The sequence below is a fragment of the Gossypium arboreum genome, chromosome 12 (assembly GCF_025698485.1).
Source record: "Gossypium arboreum isolate Shixiya-1 chromosome 12, ASM2569848v2, whole genome shotgun sequence".
In the NCBI taxonomy this organism is placed as follows: Eukaryota; Viridiplantae; Streptophyta; class Magnoliopsida; order Malvales; family Malvaceae; genus Gossypium; species Gossypium arboreum.
In genome coordinates, this window is record NC_069081.1 from 118023744 (window position 1) to 118040460 (window position 16717).

The 16717-nt window shown below is 29.1% G+C and overlaps 3 protein-coding genes across 7 annotated transcripts; 1 reads left to right on the forward strand and 2 right to left on the reverse strand.

The window, feature by feature from the left end:
- Positions 1–1928: 1928 nt before the first annotated feature.
- On the reverse strand, positions 1929–2944 carry LOC108478586 (heavy metal-associated isoprenylated plant protein 12-like). The gene is made up of 3 exons (XM_017781050.2): positions 2786–2944; positions 2591–2666; positions 1929–2486 (listed from the first exon to the last, which is right to left on the reverse strand). The coding sequence occupies exons 1-3, from the start codon at positions 2789–2791 to the stop codon at positions 2191–2193; spliced, it is 378 nt and encodes a 125-aa protein (XP_017636539.1). The 5' UTR covers positions 2792–2944; the 3' UTR covers positions 1929–2190.
- A 1798-nt stretch (positions 2945–4742) lies between these two features.
- On the reverse strand, positions 4743–5548 carry LOC108478585 (heavy metal-associated isoprenylated plant protein 12-like). Its single transcript, XM_017781049.2, has 3 exons — positions 5399–5548; positions 5213–5288; positions 4743–5118 (listed from the first exon to the last, which is right to left on the reverse strand). Exons 1-3 carry the CDS (start codon positions 5402–5404, stop codon positions 4796–4798), a joined length of 405 nt encoding a protein of 134 aa, XP_017636538.1. The 5' UTR covers positions 5405–5548; the 3' UTR covers positions 4743–4795.
- Positions 5549–12916: 7368 nt separating this feature from the next.
- On the forward strand, positions 12917–16327 carry LOC108476784 (protein REVEILLE 6). Of its 5 annotated transcripts, none has more exons than XM_017779115.2 (9): positions 12917–13240; positions 13716–13773; positions 14150–14273; positions 14361–14528; positions 14642–14746; positions 14834–14943; positions 15030–15089; positions 15807–15914; positions 16006–16327. In XM_017779115.2, exons 1-8 carry the CDS (start codon positions 13020–13022, stop codon positions 15882–15884), a joined length of 924 nt encoding a protein of 307 aa, XP_017634604.1. In that variant the 5' UTR covers positions 12917–13019; the 3' UTR covers positions 15885–15914; positions 16006–16327. The 5 variants fall into 5 exon arrangements, with proteins under 5 accessions (XP_017634604.1, XP_017634603.1, XP_017634606.1 ...); XM_017779114.2 differs by having other exon boundaries at positions 16009–16327; XM_017779117.2 differs by having other exon boundaries at positions 16053–16327.
- Positions 16328–16717: the final 390 nt, after the last annotated feature.

Consider the following 16717-nt stretch of genomic DNA (forward strand, 5'->3'; position numbering starts at 1 on the left):
TTTTATCCTTAATCAGTTTGATTATAATTTGTTTTTCTCTATTTATTCCTGATTCTAACTCTTTTTGCCTTTATTTATTCCTTTAATATATACATTATTTATTCTAAATGCTTTTATATTTCATTTGTTAAATATTCTATGTATCATATCTAAATCGTCATTATGAAGTATATTGATATTGTCTATTTTTTATCCTTTTACGCATTATATATTTTAAACTCCATATTTATAATTTTAAATTAACTTATATATTATTTAGTTCAAAATTATTTTATACCTTATTTCAAACCCATTCTACTTATTCCATGTCATCTATTTTACACTTTTAATTATATATATATCACCCATTTTAAAATTATCCATATGAATCTTTTGTAACTTGCTTTATATAATATAGGTTTTAAAATTCTCTTACATCATTCATTCTATAAACCTGCATCATGTGTCATTCATTTTAAATTGTTTTATTATTTATTGTAAAATTTTATATATGTTATCAATTTCAAATCGTTATATCTATTTTTATATATATACTAATTATTTCTTTGACGTATTGTATCTTACCTATTTTAAATTTTCTTTTACATATATTCTATTTTTGTACATTATTGATATTATTTTTTCTTTCTTTTCACATTATTTATTTTAAACTCATTTCTTATCATCATAAAATTTGTTTTATACTTTATTCATTTTAATTTGCTTTATTTTATTATTATTATTTTTATTTTTAAAATAGCTATATTTTATTTAATTTATTTGTATTTGATTACTAGTGATTAATGCCTAAGTGATATATGTTATGTGAATGTTACTATTGTATGTATTATATTTAGTTTATTCAGTATTTTCATTATTGTCATTTGCTTGTATAAACATTGTATTTCATGTTGTATTATCCGTGCTTTACGATATATCTTTGTTTTATCTAGCCTAAGTCGTATCATACATTAAGCCCAATACATTCATCCAATAAGTCATTTTATTTTAATCTAACAAATACACGTCGTTTAAATATCGTACTAAGTTACTATTCAAAATGAAATTTCCCAAATAAAGGCAATGTTTTGCATTTTGGAACATCGAGGAATTGTGCCCTAACTTACGGGTTTCGATTTCCTCATTGTTTCTAAATAGCAAATATCCTTTTCGAGTTTTAAAACACATGGATTTCCAATTAAAGTTAAAGACAACTTGCGCCGGGAGTTCATGGTATCGTGTCCTAACTTACGGGATGTGATATTTCGATATCTCGAGACGAGGAAATCTTTAGCAATCACTTTGATTTAATTCGAACTTTTCAAATTAATGTAAATAAAAAGGATCGAATTTCAAATCCATTCCCGATTTTTAATTTTCGACTTTGAGACACTAATTAATCAATTAGGTACCAATTTTGGGCGTTACGAGGGTGCTAATCCTTCCTCGTACGTAACCGACTCCCGAACCCGTTTTCTCAAATTTCGTTGACCAAAATGTCGTTTTAGTAAATTAGAATGTTTTATTAAAACAAGGGTGATCCGATCACACCCAATAAAGATCGGTGGCAACTCCCGTTTTAATTTCCACTTTCAAAACCGAAGTCGATTCTCGTTTCCAAAAAAATGGTTTCGACAGACAAAATATGAGAACTGTAATTTATTATTACATTTGTCTTCTTTTTTGAAGATGAGAATATACACACTTGGAAAATTTTACGTAAGAAGTCCTTAAAGTCTCTCTCACTTTTGAATTGGGCAATTTAGTTCATTTAAAAGAAAAAACTTAAAGCAATTTATTCCTACTAAATTTGGGAGTGAGCAATTAAGTATAGATTAATCATAATGTTAATATATTTAGTCAATGGTGTATAAATATGATTGGTATAATAATAAATTTAACCCTCAATATTTATGTATTTTATTAATTTGATATTAATTCTAAAAATATTATATTAAATTTGTTTTATTATGACTAAATTGATAGAATGTATAAATTACAAATAAAAAGAAAAATTTACTATCACAATCATAAAATATCCGAAAATAGTAATTTAATTTCCCATTACTAAGAAATTACAGCATCTGTATTCTGTAAAACCCAAAAACTTAACAGTAAACCCACCATACCGTACGGAAAGGGAGAAAAGAGTTGTGTTTTTCTTCTTCATTCATATAAAAATATGAATTTGATAATTAAAAAACCAAAACTTTAGGAAATAACGCAACCAGGTGAATGTTCCTCGACAGGTGTGCAGCAAGCATAATAATTGGGTGCCGGAGTGTAGTATTGAGCTGTAAATGGGTGATATATCATTGTATACGGGTCTGGTTTCTTTGGTTCCTCTTTCTTGGGCTCTTCTTTCTTCTTCTCCGGCTCTTTTGCCGGTCCGACCGAAACTATTTCAGTATGGCATAACTTGCCTAATTTCTGCGCTGCCTTAACTGGATCCACATCTCCTGTTACTGTCAATTTATGGTCCTTGTCTATTGAAACCGACTCAACCCCTGCAACAACAACAACAGCAACAAAAACCAGTTAGCTTTTTTTTTTTTTGGCAATGCTCAAGATTAAGGGTTTGTCGAATTCGTGGTAATAGATATAATATTACCTGAAAGACCAGAGGCTATCTTCATGGCTTTCTGTTTGCATTTCTCGTTGTGTAGCTCCAATTTCAACACCACTTTCTGTAATAATAATAATAATTTAAAACAAAAACAAAAACAATACCAGTTTCAGTTTCAGTTTTTTTTTTTGAAATTGCACAATAACTAAAAGTAACAAATTAAATAAATGGAAATCTAACCTTCATTTTCAAGCTGTGGGGATTATTTTTTAGCAAAAAGTTGATGAAAATGAGATGTAGAAGTAAAGCAGGTTTGGCTTTGGGAATGATGGAAAAAGGTTTAAGTTTGAGAAATTTATAGAGAGCCAAGTCAACCTTTAAGTCAAGTCATTGCCAATTACTTGCTTTGTTCCTGGAAGATACGCCGATGCTAAACGTCGTCGCTTCCTACAATCAAATCAACCCCCTTTTTTTGAAATTCCTTCTTTTCTGAAGAAGCAAATATCTATGAAAACAACATGGAATTTTCAAACTTCTATAAACTTCCACTTTACTTGGCCAACTAGAACACCGTCACTGTGATATATAAATACACGCAAGTGTTTATATTTCCTTTTATTCTTAATTTGTATGGTTGACATAAGTGCAAAGCCAGAACAACCTTTAGGGGACAAATGAATTTTTAAAATTTTATAGTTTATATTTTTATAAGTTTTAAAGAATTAAATCGAATTTTTATAATTTTAGAAGGGGTTAAAGTATAATTTTATTTTCACTAACTTAAAATTTTTTAAAAAAATTTAAGGGCTTAAATAATAATTTTACATTTTAGGGGGGTCGGAGCCCATGCCAGCCCCCTTCTAGTTGACATTAGGGGTGACTATTCGATTGAGTCAAGTCAAATCGAGTAAAAAAAAATATTAAGTTGACGAATCATATTTTAGTAACTGAACTCAATTTGAATTTTTTTTGAATTGAGTCAAAAAAATACAAGTTGAGCCGAGTTAATAAATCATATTATTTATACTAAATGTTACATTTACATGGAATGATTATTTAACTAGTAGACAAAGTACAAGATTATTTAACTATATAATTAAGGCTGATGGGTAAATATTTATCAAAACGACTAGTTTTGCTTTTTAACTTAATGGTTTTGACTTTAAAAAGGTAAACATTTATCAAAACGACGTAGTTTTACCTTTTCTTATTCGAATTTTCGAATAACTCAAATTGTGTAATTCATATTAGAGTTAAACTAAAAATTTTGATTTTTTTATTCAAGTTTATCTGAATAACTCAAACTATTTAATTCAAATTTTAAAATTTTTACCGAATTTTTTAAATTAAATCGGATTTTGTTCAACCCTAGTTGATATGTTTTTGTTTGTTTATTTGTTTATGTCAAATTTCAAAAGGAAAATTTAAAGGTTAAAATATGTTTTGAATCAGCTCTAAATTTCATATGTTTTGAATTTAGTATATTTATTTTTCAATTTAAAAATCAAGTCTTGTTGTTATCATTATTAAACTCCTATTAAAGTTTATAGTGTGATATTTTAAAATTTAATAATAATAAAAATAACGTTGAAAGTATTGATTATGATTTTTTCATAAAAACACATGTTTGAACTTATTTGATATTTGTTTTCAGTTGAATTTGTGTTCTTAAGAAAAATTATTAACCTCTCCATCGTGATTAAAATAATTAACAATATTAATTATTTAGACTAACTAATGATATTGTAAAAGTAAAAGGTCAAATTATGATAAAGTGTCAAGGTCAATATTGAGGCTTGACCAATTTTTTAAAATCAACCCGACGAAACCAAAATTTGAAAATACTTACATAAGGAAACCATAATTTGAATTAATTATTGGGGCGGAGCTAGAAGGCTGCAAGAGGTTTTTTTTTTAATTTAAGCCTTTTATAATTTATAAAATTTTAAATTAATAATGATAAAATTGTATTTTATCTCCTCAATTTTGATTTAATCTTTTGAAAAATTATAAATATATAGACTATTAAAATATTAAAATTACATTTTCATGAATATCGTAAAAATATAAAATTTAATTTGAATTTTCTAAATTTTTACTGTAACTAATGGAACTAGAAATTAAAAAAACTAGCCCGGGCTAAACCAGAACTTTTGCAAATTAACATTGACAGTACTTAAAGAAATTAGAAAAGATATTTCTTTTAATTTTCTTATTTATTAATTATTGAAATCTAAAACACCAAAAAAATTACAAGATAATGCAAGCAGGTGGATGTTCCTCGATAGGTTTACAGTAATAATCGGGAAACGGAGGATAGTATGGAGGGTGACATATCATTGGATACGAGTATTGTAGTACAAGTTCTTTTGGTGGGTCTTTCTTTGGTTCCGCTGGTTTCTTTGGTTCCTCTTTCTTGGGTTCTTCCTTCTTCTTCTCCTGCTCTTTTGCCGGTCCGACCGAAACTATTTCAGTATGGCATAACTTGCCTAATTTCATCGCTGCCTTAACTGGATCCACATCTCCTATTACTGTCAATTTTTGGTCCTTGTCTATTGCAACCGACTCAACCCCTACACACACAAAAAAAAAAAAAACAGATGGTTTTTTTTTTTTTTGCTAGGTTCAAGATTTAGGGTTTGTAGAATGTGTTAATAGATATAATACCTGAAAGACCAGAGGCTATCTTCATGCCTTTCTGTCTGCTTTTGTCGTGATGCAAATCCAACTTCAACACAATTTTCTGTCGAAAAACAAAACCTTTAAGTCGACCTTTAAGAAAATGAAAGGAGTACGTATTATTTTATCTAGATAATTAAAATTAATAACAAATTAAAGACATGAAAATCTAACCTTCATTTTGGAGCTTTGGGGAGAAAATGAGAGATGGAAAGAGAAGGAACTTAGAAGTGAAGAGGGTTAGGGAATGATGGAAAAGTTTCAAGGTTGAGCAAAATTTATAAAGAGCCAAGTCAACCTTTAAGTCAAGTCATTACCATTTCGGCCAATTTAATGCAATTTCGTTGCCAATTACTTGCTTTGTTCGTCGAAGATACGCCTAAACGACGTCATTTCGTACAACAAAATCCAGGCCCCTTTTTTTGAAATTAAAAGGCTTCTTCCTTTCTTGAAGAAGAAAATATACAGAAAAAGGAAACCTGAAATTTCTATAAACCTTCCAGTTTACTGGGTCAACTCAAGTGGGACACTATGACGTTTGTTTTTTTCTTTCACTATTGAGGGTCAACTTGTACTATCTTCTTGGGTCCCAACTTCTTCTTCCTCTTCCTCTGTGAATCGGTAAACAATTTGGGTTGAAACAACAGAACAGGGTTTGGCAGGTTTTGATGTTCATCCTTCTTTCTCAATCACGTGTTAAAGGAAAATCAGGTGGAGTTGGTGTCAGCTAAAGAAATGTAAGGAACTGATGTATGTGTAATCATGAATATTCTGTTTCAATTTTTCGGATGGAAGGAAGGTGTTTTGATTAATTAATTTTAAAAAATTATAAAATAGTCATTATATTATTTAAAAGTTTTTATTTAAGTTATTGACTTTATAGACTATTAAGTCTTTTTTTTTTTAATTACTTAATGAGCTCTCAGTGATGATTCGATAATTAATACGGTGAATTAGTACCCATCGACATGTGAAAGAATCTATTTTAAAATTAATTCAATCTAACGGTCAGTGTCAAAGATTGGAAAAAAGTTTATTTGAAATTTGTTTTTGTAGATTTGTAAAATCCGAAGCTATTTAAAAAAAAAAACCGAATTGTAATAGAGAGAGGAATGAGAACTTTTGATTGGCGTAAACAACGTGAACAAAAAAAGCTATATAGTGACGATTTTAATAGTCTAGTGACTTAAATAAAAATTTTCAAATAATTCAATGACTATTTTGTAACTTTTTAAAGTTGAGTGGGCAAGATATAAACTTACTAATAGTTTAGTGCATTAGGTATAATTTACCCTATTTTATACCATGCTTAAAAAAAAAAAACATGCTTAAGTGCACTTGAAGCCATATTTTTCTAACATTACCAATTGTTTTTATATAATACATATTTTTATCCATAATCACTCCTAACTCATAAATATAGGAAAAAATACATAATTAAAATACGCTCAAGTTACACCTTTTTTATTACTATGATAACAACAATATCAATTAAGTTAAGGCTTAATTTGAATAACATATGTTTGACTCTCTAAAATTTTATATATAGATTTCATTATAAACAAAATAAAATAAAATATCCAAATTCATGATTTTTAAATATTTGTTATCACTCATAACCCTTTCCTAACACTTAATTAATAAGATAACACACTTCAACACACTCAAACACACATTTTCTTCAACAAAAATAAAACAAATATTCAATGATACCAAATATTCCATCTTTTACCATCCATTGGACCTTTAAATTTCAAAGGTGATGATGAAAGTGGTGGATGGGTCAAAATATTATTTTCTTTCTCCTCTTCAACGATATTACTAGAAAGAGGTCCTTTCACACATGGGCTTAAGACACCACGACACATCAGATGACAGCTATTTTATTTTTCTCATGTATTTGTACTTTTTAATTATTCTAATTTAAATTCACAAATTTATTTATTATTTAAATTCAAGTTCCAATTAAACATTATTATCGGCTGGATATCAATGCTTGTAAATATATATATATATAAACCAAAATTATAAGACCTAAAAAACATATAATTAATTAAAATATGAATGTAAATAGAGTAAAACGGAGATGATGAGAAGGCGGTCTGTTCTTACAAGTGTCTTCCCAATCTATGTTTGTTGAATGCTGTTTTGGAGATTTAGTTATAACTAGTATTTTTGTTTAGACAGATCTGTCGGTTTCCAACATTGTCTCCTTCAACGACAAGTAAAATTTGTCAACGTGTTTACACTTAGTTATATTACTTAATTTTCACTACCTAATAAGCTCGGCTTAATACTAAGATTCCTTCATTAATAATTTATTCTGTGAAAATTTGTCTGTAAGCGTAACGGTTTTGTAGACATAGAAAATCAAAAGGGACTAAAAATATAATTTTAAAATATTAGGGGTAGGACAGTGAGAAGGCCACTGTAAATAGAGGTGTACATAGGGTGGGCCCAGACTAAAAATATCTTACTCGAGGCCCGGCTTTTTTTTAAAACGGGTCTTATTTTTTTGCCCAATCACATTTTTCGGGCCAATATTTTTACTCAAACCCTCCTACATTTTAGGCGCTCATATACACCTCTAACTGTGAGCTTCCCATTTGTCTCCAATCTCTAGGGAATGGTCATGAACGAAATCAGGACTGCAAGTCTTAAAATGAAAATTTTTTATTTAATTTTTTGAAATATTTAAAATTTAAAATTATAAATATAAAATTATATTTTGACACTCTAAAAATAATAAAAATTTAATTTAATTATTTAAAAGTATAAAGACGAAACTATTAAAATAGTGAAATTATATTTTTATTATCGTAAAAATTACAATTTAATTTTGACACCCTTAAAATTTTTTTTAACTGCGCTCCTAAACATAGCATATGTCCTATAGAGTATAGTACAGAATAAAAATATATAAATAAACGAGTCTTCATCATATTTACAATAATATTTATAAAATCTAAAAATAACATAAGTGAATTCATGAAATAGAGTTAAAAATTTATTGAGATATTAAAATTGATCCAAACCAAATAGAATTGTTCAATAATTGAGTTACACATCAAAAACTTAAAATATACGTCTCGAAATATGACAAAGCTTTAATTAAAAAGAGAATGCCGAAAAATAAAATTGAACAACAGAAAGTAGACATGCCGAGTCTTGAGTAAATTTTTTGAGTTGTGTTCTATTTGATTGCCGTCGAAGCATTTCTTTTCTTGAAAGATATTTTTCTTAAGAAATATTTATTGCTTGATAAATATATATATATATATATATATATATATATATATATATATATTCAAACGCGGATCTTGATGGGGGAGTTGGGAAGCCTTCAAAATTTCAGGAAATTTCGAAAATTTAATTAGAACCTCTTAAATTTTTTTAAAAAATTGTCATTAATTTCATAATTTTTTAAAAAATCTCGTTAAACTTTTAAAATTTTACTAAAACCTCCCAAAACCCAGTCGAAAATTCACCACATGGCGTCGCTATTTGCTGTCCATGAGTAATTCACTTGAATTTTAATTTATTAATTTCAATGATAGCATGAATGTTAAATTTTATGTTTTATGTATAATTTTGGAAATAGAAAAATTGGATTCAAATTATCCTATTTTTATGTAAGGTTGGATTTTGATTAATTGTGAAGTTCATGTTTTAGGTTGAGTTTAAGCAAAAATCATATCTACTAATTCTTTGACTTCAAATTGACTCAACCAAACTCACAGATAAGATTAGAATCAAAGTTTTTGAATCAATAGTTAATTTAATTTAATTTATAATAATTCTTTAAAATATAAAAGAAATTATATTTAAACAATGAAAGTAACATTGATTATTATTTATTGAAAATTAATTTTCTCCTGGATGAATTTAAAATTGGAAAAAAATAATCTTTTTCGTTTTAATTTTTATAATTATTTTAACACGTGGCAAATGTTAAGATGGACTGGCCTTGGAGCCCAGTCTAAAACATGCATTGCTTTTGCTTTTGTTTCATTGGGCTTTAATTTGAGTGCAAGTCCTCATGTTTGATTGGTTTAAAAATTAATTACTTGGATTTATTTAATGAAAACGACCATTAATGAAAATTAATTGTATGGCCCATGAGTTGTTCAATCTTAATTTATAAATTTATTGGTCGTGATTTCTCCTTTATCTCTACCTTTTTGTTATTTAACTACCCATAATAATAATAATAATAATAATAATAATAATAATAATACGCTCATAAGAAATAAAAATATATTGTATTAATTAAGTCCCTATTGTTAATTAAAATAATTAATTAATTCCTTCCATTAATGATTTTTGTCATTGGCCATGTTTACAATTAAAATTAATTGATAGATCAATCGATAGTGACATGTGATAGCTTATAGTTTAATATAATAATTTACTCATAAAATTTATTAAAAACATAAAAAATCAGAAAAATTTATAAAAATATTAAAATTTACAAAATTCTAATAAAGTATAATTTTTTTATAAAATTAATAAAACATATTTAAATTTTTTAAAAATGTATTAAAAATTTAAAACTGATATAAACTTATAAAAATTATTAAAAAAATCATAAAAACTTGAACTGGATCGGATCAATTGATTGAACCAATTAAACCAAAATCGACAAGGGTACCAGTTCGGAGAAAGCCATTAGATCGACTGACCTGGAAATCAGACGATTGAAATGTTTTGTTTTTTTATTTTTTAATATATTTTATCAAACAAAATTTTCATTATCTAACTATTAGCATATGCCAAAATGAAATATTCTAACCAATATTTTCAAAACAGAATTAGTGGTTGAACTGATCAGGCCAATGATTTGCTAGTTCGACTAGTCCATCCAATTCAATTAAATAAAACATTAAAAAATAAAAAAAATTGATTCAACCGTTCAATTCTTAGGCCAAGTGGTCTTAATATTTTTTTCGGGCTGGTACCCTTATTTATTTCAATCTAACTGACTAATCTAGTCCAATTAAAGTTTTTATTATTTTTAAATAATATTTATAACTTTATATCAATTTTTGATAATTTAAATAATTTTTATGATTTTTATAGAAATTTAATACGCACTTATATAATTTTAAATATGTTTTATTTAATTTTATATTTTTATATTATTTTGTAATATTTATAATATTTTATATTTTTATAAATTTATATCAATTTAAAAATTTAGAAAATTTTACTTTTATAATTTTATAACTTTTTCCTTATTTTTGCTGATTATCTTATTTTTATAAAATATTTTTATGTTTTTAATTATTTTTATTGAGAAAATATTAAATTAAACCGGAAGTTGTCAAGTGCCATCATCGATTAGTTTATCAATTTATTTTAATAACGAATGTGATCAATAACGAAAATTGTTAATGAAAAGTTTAATTAATTATTTTCATTAAAAGCGAGAGCTTAATTAGGTGTAAAATTAATATTGTGACTTAATTGATTTTTTCGCAGTTTCTCAATAGCTTTTTAATATATAACTTTCTTAAAATATTTACCTAATTTTTTAATGAAAAATACATGATTTAGCCATCAAAATCTTCAATTTTTAAAATTTACTTTTCATATAACATTTTCTTTTCAGATGGACATTTTTTCAATGAATTTTTCACCGGTAATGCAAGAAAAAAGTATTCAATCTTAGAGTTTTTAAATTAAATAAACTCAATTTTAACAATAAAATATTGACATTATTGGTCATGGTCAAGCCCTGAACTTTTTAAAATTCAGATTTTAGTACTATCATATGTAATTGTGATGGGTTTTATTTAGTTTCGTTTGATTTTTTAATTATATTTTTATTGATTTAATTTTACATAAATATGGTTCGAAATGTATTTATATTTATGATTATATTGCATTTTTAATGTTAATTTATTTCAGAATTTAAATTTTATGATTTGGAGATGGAGATGGAGATGGAGAGGGAGAGGGATATTCCTTGTACACAAACGCGCGTAAAAGATAAATGCAAAGCAAAATTTATTGTCGGGCTTTCCCAAATGGGGTGAATTGAAAGGCTGACCCAAAATATCTCAAGACAGAAAAATATAAATTAAAAGCAACATAAAACTGAAGAACTGGGCAACTAAAATTGGGTCCCACACCAAAATATCTTATGCCGCAAAATCACGTGGTTTTGCTGCTGGCCACTTAGCGTATTGGAATTCATCATCACCATACATCTCATCTCCTATGCTTCTTGTTTTCGACACGTGCCCTTTGGTGGAAACAAGTCCAATCTCTTTTCTTGGCCTTTTCACCTTAGCGCCGGCCCTCTCCTCCACTTGGATTAGTTTGGTGTAGACAAAATCCTATGCATCCTGGTGTACCGTAACCTCATTGCCCAAATCCAAATCATAAACCTATTCAATTTAATCCATCTATTATTAAATGAAATAATTTAATTTCTATACCATTAAAGAATCTGTTTTATATTCAATTTATAATTTCAAAGTGCACAATCATTTTGTGCTTCTAATCGTTTATTTAATTGCAAGTTAACGTACAACTAACCAGCAACTTAACATTAACAAGTTTCATGCATGGTATCTATTGTAAAATAAGCCATGACATTGCTTTCGCACTAAAGATATACTTGATTGAATGGAAAAAAATGGAGAGATGTGGTAAGGATAATGAGTTTTGAGTGTATTTTGTTGGGAAAAAAAGCGAGAGAGAGAAAAAAAAATGATGGATGATCATTTTTCAAAATTACAAGAGAAGAGAAAATGAGAGAAAAATCATGTTAGTTCAAAATTATATATTTTTTAATTATTTTATTTTCTTTACTGTTTACTCTCATTTTTCAATTTTATAAAGTAATGAATGGAAAGAAAATTTTATTTCTATCAAGCACAAGTAGAAAAAGAAAAATTAATTTTTCAATTATTCTAATTTTTCACCCCTTCAATTTTCTTTCCGTTCTATCAAGCAATGACTATGAGTTTTCTGATGATTGAATCCTGTTACCCGAACATAGTTAAAATCATAGGAATGTTAAAGGGGTAGGCGGGCCCTACACCTAAAAAGAAGAATGTAATTTCACTTTCTTATAAAATTATTTTTTGATCCCTCAAAAATAAAAAAGAATCTATTTAATTTTTTTCGTTCAACTATTTAATTAAAAATAATTTTGGTTCGATATAAAAAAAAAAGAAAAGAAGGTAAAACATAAAGTTGGCCAAAAAGGGTCTTTTAATAAGTGATTTACTTTAAAACAAAGATGCCGCAGGTTGTTGGAATGTCTTCTTAAACTAATAAATTACACATAGTTGTCGTTGCTGATGCCGCTTTAATAACGTTTTATTTGGAATAATTATAATTTTTAAAATTTTTATTTTTTATTATATTGGCAACAAAATTTTTTAAAAAAAAAATTGAATGTATTGTCTGAATTAATTTTAATTACAACAGATAACATAATTTTTGATGAGCATATATATTGCTTATAAGGCATCTAAATTTTTTTAATAGTAATTAATAAATTATTTCTAATTATAAATTAAAATGGAAGGCAATATTATGAAATGCCTCTTAAGAACTGTTAGCAAAACAAATTTAACGTATAAACAATTAAAAATACACGTGGCAGAATGGTATTCGCTATATTTAAATCTCGAATGGAGGCCACGTAGCATCTAATCCACATCCTGAGAGCCGTTTATATACAAACTCAACTGCCTTCTCCAAACGCCACATTGTTCGTTGTACTTAAAAAAAGCTAACATTAAGGGGGGAAAAAAAGAAACCATCCCGAAAATCTTACATGGTATCGAAAAACCCGAACCCGGCCGAGGGATTTTACCTGGATCCTACCGGAATGGCGTTGCCAGGCCTGGGACCCTTCGCCGCCACAGATGCGGCGGCTTCCACGGTTTCATCTTCCGAGGATCCGAATAAGAAAATCCGAAAGCCCTACACCATAACCAAGTCCAGAGAGAGCTGGACTGAACCTGAACACGACAAGTTCCTCGAGGCTCTCCAGCTGTAAATTCTAAATCTTTTCTCTCTCTAATTATAGGAAATTCCTTTGCTTCTTTTCAAATTAGGGTTTTTTTCCCTTTTTCGTTTGGAAATGGTTTACGTTTGTTATTTTGCGTGTCGGTTTTAACCTTTTGACTTGAATTTGATATTGAAGGCTTTTGTTTTTCTCCCTTAATTACTAAGAAGCTGATTTGAAATTTCTAAATCGGTTCTTGTTGAAAAGAATTTTATACTTATTAGTTGAAAATTGGATATTTGGATGGCTGTAATTTGTTATGGACAAGTGAAAAGGCACTGAATTTTGATAAAGCCTTTTTTGCATATATTTGAATTCATGCACCAAATCTGGCTAAAACTGTTATAGTATAATATGTATCATTGGTTCTGAGTTTTTGAATTATGCACTTTGCATGAGTTTGTTCATCGAAAAGATTTTCCTGCTCTTGCTAATTGTTGCTGTTCGATTGATTATGCTCAGATTTGACCGTGACTGGAAAAAGATCGAAGCATTTGTCGGGTCAAAGACTGTTATTCAGGTAAGCTGTAATGTTTCTAACCTTTGATTACTTTAGACAAGTTCCGTTTTGCAGTTTGAAAGGAATGAGGCAGGAGGGTGGTTGAGGAATGAAGGATATCTTTTATTCCTTTCAGTCGAGTTTCGTTTTGCAGTTTGAAAGGAAAGAAGCGGGAGGGTGGTTGAGGAATGAAGGGTATCTTTTATTCCTTTCAATCGTAGTTAGTAATCTCTCCCCTGGATCCTAGGCTTTCTGATGTTTCGGTAAGAGGCAACAAATTTGTGATGATGTGAAAACCAGTGTAGTTTCTAATTAGAGGTTGTTTGTTTTTAACAATTATCTGTGGGCGACAATGCCCATAACAAACATTTAAAATGACGTGCCCTTTTTTTTGCAGATTCGTAGTCATGCCCAGAAATATTTTCTAAAGGTTCAGAAGAATGGAACAAATGAACACCTACCTCCACCTCGACCTAAAAGGAAAGCAGCTCATCCATATCCACAGAAAGCCTCAAAAAATGGTGAGAATATTTTATCCAAAGTATAATCAGTGATCACAGAAAAAACTCAACATAAGAAATCCTGACTCTCTGTGTCACATCTGGCAGTTCATGTACAGCCACAAGCATCAGGGTCTCTTCAATCATCGAATGCATTAGTTGACACTGGATGTGTTCTGAGATCTGATCCCTCATTGATGCTTATGAACCCTGTTACTGCGGCGTCTTCCTGGACACACAATGAACAAACCATCAGTTTCTCACAAGCTAAAAAAGGTTTCTTATTCTTCCTAATTCTATCATTTCATTTATGGTGGCAGTGACCCCTTAGGGCAGTGACCCCTTAGGAGTCAAGGTTTTGATTATTTGATGTATACTTTCAATTATAGGTTCTGGAATGGCCAATAAATCTAGGGGCAGCTCAATGAGCACCCCACAGAGGCGACAAATTGGAGAGATGACTAATCAGGGAAATCATGGTCATGCACTAAGAGGTTTGTGTTAGTGCTAATTGAATATTTTAATTTTTTATAAGTTATATTATCCTCACATCCTTTAAAATGGCTTTTTGCTTGATGCAGTGTTGCCTGACTTTGTTCAAGTATACAGTTTTATTGGCAGTGTCTTTGATCCAAACACTACCGGTCATCTCCAGAAACTTAAAAAGATGGATCCCATAGACATTGAAACGGTATATATGTGTGACCATGACATTTTATACAATCTTGCTTGATCATGCAACATTTGTCATTGCTTATATTTCATTCTTTTATTCAGGTGCTGTTGTTGATGAGAAACCTCTCCATCAATCTGACAAGTCCTGATTTCGAGGATCATGTGAGTTTCTAGCTCTTACTGATGGTTACTTCTTCCTCCAGGGTGAGGCAACTAGATTAGTGAAATTTGTAATGCTCTGGTACTTGGTATCCTTCTTTGCTTTGGTAGATCTCTTCATAGTAGTGTTGCTCTTTTTATAATGGGTCAAATGGTTGAATACCGAGATATTTCCTTTGGCAGATATGATTTGAATTGCATTATTGCCTAGCATAAATCAGTGGGCCATCATCTTTGGTTTCGACAGTTTGCATCCCTGTGCTTTCTGCCATGTAAACTGCCATGAGTTTTATGTTATAAATATGACAGTTTGACTAAGAAATGATGAATTCTTTTGATATTATAGATCTATCTCGAGTGTAATGCTCTGTTGTATGATTTATTTGGCTTGTTAAAAGTTGTTTCATGATACTTTCTCATACTCTAAAACACAAAATGTTTTGTTAGAACATCACGTCTCGGCTGTTTAGCTGGAATAGAACGGAATGAATAACGGCACGCCTCTCTTTTTTTAATGTTATAGTGTGAATTCTTGATGTAGCATGACTATTTAGCATAGCCCTGCTTGTCATCTGATAAAAGGTGTAGTTTCGTTTTAACGTTCTTGCTGGGAGTCTTTTCTTTGGTTTATTTTGTGGGACTTTTAAAATCTTTCATTCCCTTCATAATTAAAAAAAAAGAAAAAAAAAGGTTGAGTTACATTTTTATATTTTGATGCAGAGAAAGCTGCTTTCTTCCTACGAGATTGACACAGAGACAATTTATCATGGTGGTGCGTGTAAAGCCGTCGGTACTTGACAATGACCTGTCTGGAAATTACTTAATAAGGTAGGTGATGGCATTTGCTTTTAATTTCATCTTTTATCATACCATCTTTTATCTCATACATAATTAATATGGACTCTATTTTCATGCCAAGAAGCTCTAGAATCAAAAAGCGACATATACTATATGATGTTCCGTTAGTATATTTATTGTTTGATAGGATCACCGGCTGCAAATTTTCCGAATAATTTCCCCCATTCTGCGATCGTGTATATACACTGTGAGAGAACTGGGTGCAGCAGAATGAAAGGAAAAAGAATGGCAAAGAGAGTGTACAGTGCTTATCTTTTTGGTTTTTTTTTTTTTTTGAAGTGGGTATTTTGTACAATACAGTGTCTTGTGTATTCAAGTTTTGACTGCTTGTTTATAAATATATATATGCTATGTTGGTATATGACATAGTATTTGTGTAAGAAGCTGGGCTAATGCTGCTTTGGGTTATATTATATACAAAAATCTGTTTTTTCATTGTTTATTGCATTGTTTGCATTAGAGCTGTCCATAGTCGGGTCCGGTTGAGTTGCAGTTTAGTTTTAAAAAAGTTTCAAACTTAGGCTCGTTTTGGGGCCAACCCGGCCAGCCCAAAAGCTTGTTTCACTATCCAAAATATTAAATAAATTTAATAGTATTTTTTTATTATTTAAACTGAATTTGAGCTGAATAGGATGTGAGATAGAAAAAACATTATTCAAGCTCGGTCATTGGACAGCTCTAAGCGGAATAGAGCTGTATAAAGCTGTTCTTTTCTTCCCAGAAATTTCTGGGGGTGAGATTTGGGGTTTAGCATGGCTCTTTGGGGTTTGATT